The sequence below is a fragment of the Onychomys torridus genome, chromosome 11, assembly GCF_903995425.1.
Source record: "Onychomys torridus chromosome 11, mOncTor1.1, whole genome shotgun sequence".
Lineage (NCBI taxonomy): Eukaryota > Metazoa > Chordata > Mammalia > Rodentia > Cricetidae > Onychomys > Onychomys torridus.
In genome coordinates this window covers 30,664,445-30,674,331 of record NC_050453.1, presented here as the reverse complement: position 1 = coordinate 30,674,331, position 9,887 = coordinate 30,664,445, and the positions used below count along the sequence as shown (strand labels likewise).

The window sequence follows — 9,887 nt, the reverse complement described above, 5'->3', positions numbered from 1 at the left end:
TCCTCTTATCCCTTCCCCTCTTTTTTCCTCCCCTCCCTTCCCTCTTCTTCGGTCTCGAGGAGTAATATTCCTTCTAATTTTGCTTTTCCGCTGGATTGATTCTAGGCTTTCCATCTGAAACCTTAAGTCTTAAGCCTGAATCACCATGATTTTGACAACTTCAGTAGCTCCAATCTGACAAGTTCAATAGTTTAGGGAAAAATAAATAAATACAAATAAAAATCTCCCCAGGTAGCGCGGCCAATCAGGGTGGCCGGGATGCAAAGAGTCACTACCGGAAAAGTTCTGGCTCAGCCCCAAACTCCTCTCCTTTTGCCCGCCCCTTTACTATCGTACTTGTCTGAAGCCAGAGGTGGCCATTTTGGATTCGGGCGGAAATGAACTCAAAACCGACCGGCTAAAAACCCAAACATTAAAACCAGGACACTGTGCAGTCGAACTAAAAACACAAGCCGACAGGTTTCTTTGCAGCCAGAGTAGGCTGCTGGGAGCAGGCGTGAGGCACGCGGCTTCCCTGGCGCCCACACCTAAAGATGACCCGGACCGGAGCATCACCTGGGCGGCCGCTCTAGCTCGGTTCCGGGTTCGCGCACCTCGGTGGTGGCGTCGGAGGAACTGAAGGCCGGTCTGTTGACCCGTTTCCGGGCCCTTCTCGTGCGGTCTGAGCCCGGTCCTCGGGAGACTGTGGGTGGAGGGGCCTAGGCCTGCGTGTCGGAGCCAGCCGCCAGCCTGCTCCCGCCGCCCGCAGGTAAGCGGGAGCCGAGCGGCCGGGGCGGCAGGGCGGGAGCGGGGTCGCCGCTCGCGGGGAGAGCTGGGGCGGCCCGTTGAGCGCTGCTCCGGATTGATCGGGGTGCCCCCTTCTCGGGGGACCCCCGCCGTCACGGCCGAGGCCTGGAGTCTAGCGGGAAGGTCGCGCGGGGCAGGGTCCCAGACAGCGCCAGGCCCCCGGCGGCTTCCTGCGTGGAATAAAGCTAACACAGTATCTGCCAAAGTCGTTTTTTGCTGACTTTTGGGGATCGCAGTGACCGCTGGTTTGAGGGATTGGTGTGTATCCTGAGCTGGGGTCAGACGGAGTACTTTTAATCTATTCTGTCTACATGACGTTTTGCTTGTCAGCTAGCACTGTGGCGTTGAGTTCTTTACCGGGAACACACATGGCTGAAACACACCAGAGCACGGGGCTGCTGGTAAGGTTTATCACCCAGTAGCTAAGTGCCAGCGAATAAGGCATACCCTTAGGACTCTTGGGGCAAGTCATAAGTTTTGGAACTTTGAAGCTAAGGGAACTGGAGCCAAGAGACTCTACTAATTCTTGGGAGAAGAACCAACAGGGATGTATTTCTCTCAGAGGACACAGGTTTTATGGTTGAGTCCAGAAGTTGTTCAGTGACTTAGGCAAGGGTGCTTCCTAACTACAGGTGGTCTCTAAGCCCCACCTGAAGCCAAAGAAAGAAAAAGTTGGAAGAAAATAGGTAAACACTTTTTTTAAAAAATTTTTTAAAGACAGCTATGGTGTATATTCACATCGGAGGAGACTGTCAACTCAACGTTTCATTATAGAAAGTAGTAGTGTATTCTGTAAAATGTCTGTGCTATATTGGAATATTTTTTTCTACCTTCATGTGACTTTGCATTTCAAATCTACCTGACACTATTTCATATTTTCCTCCTTACTCCTCAAACAAGGAAGAGTATTTGGAGCTCGGAGTGTTATTTACATCTTGCATTTCAGTAAGTTCCTTTCAGTTTGGTTCTCGGTTGGTTTTAAAAGCACTGTTTATGCCAGTAGCGTCCTGCCTCTTACATACAGTTGTGGGAAGAATCAGTGACCACTTTAGGGTGTTCTCAGACCCAACCATCAGTACCTCTTCCCTGCTGCATTAGGCACAGAACTCTGCTCTTTGATTGGCCTCACATTTGATGGTGTCAGTAGACATCACTCAGCATGGCCAATCTTTCAAAACAACAAAAGTACAAGGCTTTCCACTCTCTTCAATAGGAATTGAGCCATCCCTTTTTAAAAGTGATTTTTCTTAGGGTCATAGGCAGTACACTGCTGTGAGAAATGACCACTTTTAGTATCTAATATTTTTGTAAATCTGAAGTTATTAGTTATCATCTGTTTGTATTTATAATATTAAATTAAAGGTTAATAGATATTCTGAGGCCCAGTATTCCAGCAAGGACATGTTTTACTATTGGAAATAAGTAAATTAAAAATGTCTACTGTCCTTGCCTCCAATAGCAGAGAGCTCATGAATCTTGGTGAGCACAGTATCTCTTCAGGACTAACGATGAAACTCAGTAGTATGATTTCCTGCCAGGAAGGTACTCATCTGCTTGTAGTTCCTTGTTCTGTTTTTCCTTTATTGTTTGTTGATACTGAAAAGTTTTATTTTGTAGTGAACCAAGAATGCAGGCCAGCTTCACATACTTTTCATAGTAATCCTTCCTTAACTGATGCCTATGGTCTCACTGGTGTTTTAAGCAGGGCTTAGAGTAGAGATGTCAGCTGGTTTCAGAGAACATGGGCCCGTTCGAGCCAGTCTGGAAAACTGCACACTCTAAGGGTTAGTCAGTGAAAAGGCTGGATTAGAAACTAGCTCCTCATCCTCCAGGCCTGAGACAGGTCTGAGATGGGGATGCTGGTATGCTTCCATAAAAAGCCATTCTCCCGGCCTGAGCTTGTTATCCCACTGACCACTGACTTCCTGGGGCCCACCAAGTTTTTGCTCCCACATGGCCCTCGTTTACCATAGCCCCAGCTCCACCTCCTGGTGCCCCCAGCTTCAGATGTGCTACTAGTGATAAAGAAAAGCCTTGCCTAGTTCAGTTTCATGGAGGAGACAGTGGCCTGCTCCTCCGTGCCAGTTCTGGATACTGAAGGTAGTCTGTCTGTGAGTTGACCGCTCTTTGACCCGAAACAAGTCATTAACTGTGGCCAGGAAGCAGGAGGAAGGCCCTCTCTGAGCAGGCACTACTGTATCCCCAGATAAGTAGAGTTGCATTTATCCATTACCCCAAATGCACTGTTTTAAAAAGTGGGTGTTTCTTAGTCGGGCGGTGTTGGCGCAGGCCTTTAATCCCAGCTCTCGGGAGGCAGAGCCAGGCGGATCTCTGAGTTCGAGGCCAGCCTGGGCTACAGAGCAAGATCCAGGACAGGCGCCAAAGCTACACAGAAAAACCCTGTCTCGAAAACAGACAAACAAATAAACAAACAAAAAGTGGGTGTTTCTTAAAATTGAGGCTGTTGGATATTTTAGTATTGTTCTTAGTGTCACTTCTGGTTTTATTTTTATATTTTGAAATTATACCTTAATTATATCATTCCCCTCTTTCCCTTTCCTCCCTCCAACCCTTCCCAATCATCCCCCTCCCCATTGTTCTTTCAAATTCATGGTCTCTTTCTTTGTTACAGTGTGTAACAAATAAATAAATACATAACTACAACCTGCTCAGTCTGTACAATGTTACCTGTATATATATGATCTCAGGCTTGACCACATGGTATTGGATAACCAGTTGGGAACCCTTCCCTTTGGGAGAACATGTCTCTGGTTCTCAGCATTCCCCAGTTGCCTGCAGTTCTTTGGCTAGTGTTGAGGTTGTATGAGCTTTCACTTTTTCATGTTAGCATGTCCATTGGTGTCCTTGTTTGGATCTTATTTAGGCAGCCATGTTAATGAGTCCGGATGGTATCGTCTCTTTGACTTTCTAGGAGATACAATCTCACAGCAAACTTCCTGTTCCTCTGGCTTTTACAAACCCTCTTTTCCTCAGTAATCCCTGAGCCTAAGAAAGATAAATTGCTAGGTATGTATGAAAGAGCTCAGGGCATCTGCTAAAGAGCAAAATTAGTTCTTTCCTACAGACATTCTGAGATTCTGAAAAACTAATTCTCTGTAGCTTTCTGCCCTAGTACATTTTCTGTCCCTCGTGTAGTAATGTGTGTGCATCTGTACACATTTTAAATTCTATGATAAGCTTGTATTTTAAGCATCATTACACAGATAACAAATTATTCTGTGGCTCTTCATCCACGTGGAAGGAAAATCTAAGTTGAGAGACTTGTGTCATGATTATTAGGTTTATATTTATATAAAGACTACTTTTTTATGGGGTCAGAGGTTCAAGACAGGGTTTCTCTGTGAAACCCTGGCTGTCCTAGAACTGACTTTGTAGACCAGGCTGACCTTGAACTCAGATATCCACTCTGCCTCCCAATATCGAGATTAAAGGTGTGAGCCACCACCACTGTCTAAGACTACTTAATTTTTAATAAAATGTTTTACAAGCCTTTATAGAAATTTGTGTGTGATTGGGTTTGGGAAGGAAGTACATGTGACTATTTGGAAACACACATTTTCTCTGGAGTTGTTTGTTAGTTGTTAATTAACAAGCATTCCTGATAACTTGCTTTCCATTGGCCGTTCATATTATCAGAGGCAGTTGTTAGCACTGCAGGAATGACTAAGTTTGAATGGACACTTTGGACTAAGCTGGGTAGCCAGCCTGCTTAGCCTGCTCAGCCTGCTTAGCCTGCACATAGATGTGGAATGTTCTCACTTGTTTTCTGCTTGTTTTAGATCTGTTTGATTTGAGGAGGAACTGCAAGAGGGATGGGATCAGAGAACAGTGCTTTAAAGAGCTATACACTGAGAGAACCGCCATTTACCTTGCCCTTTGGACTTGCTGTTTATCCCGCCACACTGCAAGATGGGAAATGCGCCTCAGTATTCGTATATAAGAGAGAAAATGAAGACAAGGTTAACAAAGCCGCCAAGGTACTGTGATGGGCTGTCTTCACAGGGTTTCTAATTCCCGGCTTCCTCTCACATGGACTTAATAAAGGTCCAGGGAGATATGGTCCCAACAGTGGTACTTTATTACTCAGTGTTTCATAAAAACAGTTGTTCCATCTCTAACATACCGTCCCTACAGCCAGAGAGCTTCACCAAACTCTTTGTGATGGTTTCTATCACAATGCTTTTAATGAGAAAGGTAGGCAGGTGATTTCATATGGCCAATCTAAGAGATGGGATTCATCTAGTTTAACAGAATTGCTGATCACTGGTATTTTAATTAGTGTGTTGATGTGCTTGAAAATAAAGCACTCTAGGAATTTTATATTATCTTTCCTGCCCTGAAACACTGTACTGTCACAGCATTTTACAAAACATTTTATTTTTATTTTTTGTATATGAACGATTTGCCTGTATGTATGTCTGTGGGCCATGTGCGTTCACTTAGTAGCCAAGGAGGTCAGAAGAGGGCATCAGATCTCTTGGAACTGTTAGGGTTAGGGTTAGGGGTCATGTGAGTTCTGGGAATCATACCTGGGTCCTCTGCAAGAGCAGCCAAGTGCTCATAACTGCTGAGCCATCTCTCCAGCCTTTGTCCCAACATTTTTAATTTGTGTGTTAGATCAGATGCCACAGAAAGAATGTTTACCCTGCCTTTGGTTCTTGGTGAGAGACCTTACAGGGTCGTAGACTTCTGGAGGCATCCATTTTTGCCCCAGTAAGAAAGTACCTTTCGCCCCTGGTCACTGCCACCCTTCATTGAGAGCATCATTGCAGTCAGTTTGCTATGTGATTCAATGTCAGGGGACATTGACAGTAAGAAGAAATGATGCTTAGGCTGGTGGTATAGCCCAGACATGTAGTACTCCCATGACATGGTTAGTATATGGATCTAGCCTCAGCACACACACCAAAAAAAAAAAAAAGTAAAAGAGAGAAAAGGAAAAATACCACAGAAAAAGAATGATCCCATCTTGGAACAGTATTCAGTAAAATAACCACTTTTCTTAAAGAAAAGCAGTGCTGTGTGCTGGTAGTTCCATGAATAACTAACTTTTGCATATTTTCTAATTCAGAGCATCTTCAAGGAGTAGTTTCTAGAGAGAATACTACAGTTGTGTTTATGAATGAACTCTTCAGTGTTTCTGTAGTAGAAATGGGAAGTAATTCAGTTTGAACTGATACCTGGTTTGTTTGAATCATGGTCTGTATCAGTAAGAATTCCTTTTCAAAAGTCAATAGATGTAGAACATTTCACAAGCTCTTTAAATGGTTTCTTTCTTTAATGGCTTTAAAAGGTTATGTCAGTAATATTGATATTTCATTGCTCACACTAATTAGTTACTTGATGCCATATCTTTGATTAAACACAAAATTGACACTTAAATGGTTCCTAAGGAAAATGACATGTGAAACAGTCTTCTCAGTACACATTTTTTTGCAAGCGCACGTGTGCATTCATGCTCTGGGAGTGGTACATGCTGGGTAAAAATCATATTTTTGTCTCTTCCACCCCATCTAGATATTGTTAATAATTCCTATTGTAATTTTGCAAAAGATGGGACATCATACTTTACTCTTACATGCAGTTAGCATTTAATGTTTTCACTTACTTTCATCTGTTAGACTGGGTGTGTTGTGTTTTATTATTTAGAGTGACTATAACCAGTGAGGCACTACGCTTTAGTTCTTCCTGTTCTTAAGGCTATCAAGAGTTTTTAATTACTACCTTTTGTAGCTTATGGACCCTGAAGTAAAAATAACACAGCTCATAAATTTTTTATAAGAAAAAATCCCAGAGATCTGCTCTTGGTGATGAAGATTTCTGTGCTGTAAGAATTTTAAAGCTTAGATAAAGAATTTCCTACCTTCAGATCCCCTGGCTGAGACCTTGCAGGTAGCCCCCACTTGTTTCTTCAGCCCTACAGTGAGAAGTTGGGACAACAACAGAAGGCTAAGGAGTTGGTATTATCAGGGAGTCCTGGAGTCTGAAGAACTGGTCATGGTACTTAAGAAGTATATGGCATGTAACATGTTAACTTTAGCCAGGCGGTGGTGGTGCACGCCTTTAATCCCAGCACTCGGGAGGCAGAGCAAGGCGGATCTCTGTGAGTTCGAGGCCAGCCTGGGCTACAAAGTGAGTTCCAGGAAAGGCACAAAGCTACACAGAGAAACCCTGTCTCGAAAAACCAAACCAAAACAAAAAACACGTTAACTTTAGGGATGTAATGTCCTAGATTTCTAAGTACTAAAGCAACTGTAGTTAGCAGCCCCTGTCTCTAGGGTGGGTTCTTGATCCTACCTCTGAGAGCTTCAGCTATTACTAGGGAATAATTCTATTCTTTCTCTATCATTATAAATTAAAAATCATAACCATACTATATTGTTGGCCTCTGGAAGAAGAAATGTAGCCATATGGTTTGTCACAGAACAATATATGAAGTAGCTAAGTCTCTCCAACCACATTTTATCATAAATTCATCAACTGTAACTAAAAGCATAATCTTCTCACTGGGATTAAAGTTCAGTTCTAGCCTATGGCCTGAAAGAAATGAAACATCCTAAGAATGTGTCTGGTTACTGTGGTCTGCTACAGTCCAAATGCAGGTAGGCTTCATGGGAATCACAAGCTTGTAGAGATGATCCCAGAACCCATTGGATTCCAGCACAGCTGCAGAGCTATTCTTCGTTGTTCTCTTTGGCATCCTGAGGTACATAGGCTCTTCCTGGTGGAGTGTACCCCAAACCAGTAGATGCCCACACTTACTGTCTGCATTTCCACCTGCCTGTCCATTACCTGAGTCTCCAGAGTAGACGTCGTTCTTCTTTGTTCCTTGTCTGCATTTGTTTCCTAGTTTGTGATCCAACTCTCAGGCCATCAGTATTTAAAACAGCGTATCTGCATCCTTGTCCTAGATGCACACACATCTTTGAGGAAGAGGAACAGGCCATCTTGGTTATTTTATTATATTGGTGTCCCAGCCTAAGTGATGGCCTTCTGTCTAAGAGCATATGCTTGCATTTACACTGTAGAGGAGAACATAGAGTGGGTCAACTTTATGAAGTTCTGAAAGTTTTTTCTGGACATGTGTGGGAGGGGAGGCAAAACTAAAATTTACCTGGGTCAGGTGACCACTTAATGACTTTGTGTCTTCCAGCCAGCATAGAATGAGTGTTTTCCTGAGTAGTAGGAGAATAAAAAACAGTACACAAAGATCAAAGGAGGGCTTGCCAGGGCTTAGCAGGTAGAGGTGCTCACTGCCCTGGCTGTTGACCTGAGTTCAATACCCAGGACCAAGTGGTTGGAGGAGAGAGTCCACTTCTGCAGGTTATCCTCTGACCTCATCCACACCATAGCCCGTACCCACACGAACATAATAATAAATGTAAAAAGTATTAAAGAAGAGAGGAAATTAATTAGATCCTTAAGACATAAAGGGGGAATCAAGAGTTTTTCTTAAACAGAGAAAAGTGAAATATTTCATGTTTAGTTTGAAAATTATTTGAAATAACTTAAAAATTGGAAGTATGAAGGAGGTTACGGAGGGTACATAATTTTATATAGAAATTATAGTTTAAAATGTACATATAAGAAACTCTCTCCAATCAGCCATACTCATTTAGCCAGCCCGCTGTCAGGAGCTTTGGCTCCTCTAGGTCCTCCTGTGCTCTCTGTGACGGACTGTTTTCAATGCAAGTAGTCAAGTTCAAGTTCAAGTCAGTAGCTTGTGATTACCAGTTAAATAAAAATTTCTTCATGTTTTTTTGTTTGTTTGTTTGAAGTAATTTTGTTTATTTTAGTTTGTTTTTATCGAGACACAGTCAGGCTTGGATGACACTTTGTGGAATAGACTAGTCTCAAACTTGCACTGACCCTCCTGTCTGTCCCCACTAGTGCTGGTTAGAGTGTACATCCATACATTGACCCTGCCTGTCTGTCTGTCTGTCCCCCAGTGCTGGGTTATAGTGTACCACCACACACTGACGCTGTCTGTCTGTCTGTCCCCCAGTGCTGGGTTATAGTGTACCACCACACACTGACGCTGTCTGTCTGTCTGTCTGTCTCCACAGTGCTGGATTAGAGTGTACCACCACATACTGACCCTGTCTATCTGTCTGTCTGTCCCCACAGTGCTGGGTTAGAGTGTACCACCACACACTGACGCTGTCTGTCTGTCTGTCCCCACAGTGCTGGGTTAGAGTGTACCATCATACTCAGCCAGTAGTCAAGTTAAAATTTCCATCATATGAAGCATGTACTAGGAATAGACAATCCAGAGCGACTAAGGCTGTAATAGAACCAGCAGTAGTGACTGTCACAACACTCAGTTAGCAAGCAGTTGACTTCCTTATTTGGACCTCAAGTTTCCAGTTGCTTTCTCTTGTCTGCCTCTGAGTGCTAGTTCCAATCTCAGCTCATATTTCAAAACCAAAAAGGGAAGAACCACTGTGATTTTAACAAAATCAAGCAAAAGGGACTTGTACTTGTCATCCTTTCATGTATATTGTCTGTCTGCTAAGGAAACTGATAGGGTATTTTATATTGGGGATTTCTAAACATGAGACCAGAGGCTTCTCCATCATAATTCATTGTAGTTTGAGGGGAGTGGGACTGGCGACTTAAACTCCTTCTTATCTTTTAATATTTGGGTATTTAGTGTGTAACCCTGGCTGCCCTGCGATGCACGATGTAGACCAGGTGGCCTCCCGAGTGCTGATTAAAGGCATTTGCCACCATGCCTGGATGTTGTTTTCTAGTACTATGTGTTAAATGTAGGTGTACTTATAGCATATGAGGCATTTTTGTTGGTGAGACATGTAACTGAAAAAAAGCATGGCAATCACTTTTCAGTTAATGAAACTTTTTAAAATGTTGAAATATTTTAAAAGGATTTGATATTTGATAAATAGGTAAAAAGATAATAAAATACAATGTTTAATAAGAATTATATATCCCAGTGACAGGGGTCAGCAAATGTTCAGGGCAGGATGAGCTGAGAATATTTTATGTTTTTCGTTTGTTTGTTGTTTGTTTGTTTTGTTTTGTTTTGTTTTTGTTTTTCAAGACAGGGTTTCTCTGTGTAG

The 9,887-nt window shown here is 42.9% G+C and overlaps 1 protein-coding gene across 1 annotated transcript in view; it reads left to right on the top strand.

Moving 5' to 3' along the window:
- Nucleotides 1-384: 384 nt before the first annotated feature.
- Scyl3 (SCY1 like pseudokinase 3) overlaps nt 385-9,887 on the top strand; it is a 30,473-nt gene continuing 20,970 nt past the window's right edge. Inside the window, exons 1-2 of the mRNA XM_036201819.1 lie at nt 385-748; nt 4,587-4,784. Of these exons, the coding sequence (XP_036057712.1) occupies nt 4,620-4,784 (165 nt within the window). The 5' untranslated portion in view covers nt 385-748; nt 4,587-4,619. The remainder of the gene's footprint in view (nt 749-4,586; nt 4,785-9,887) is intronic.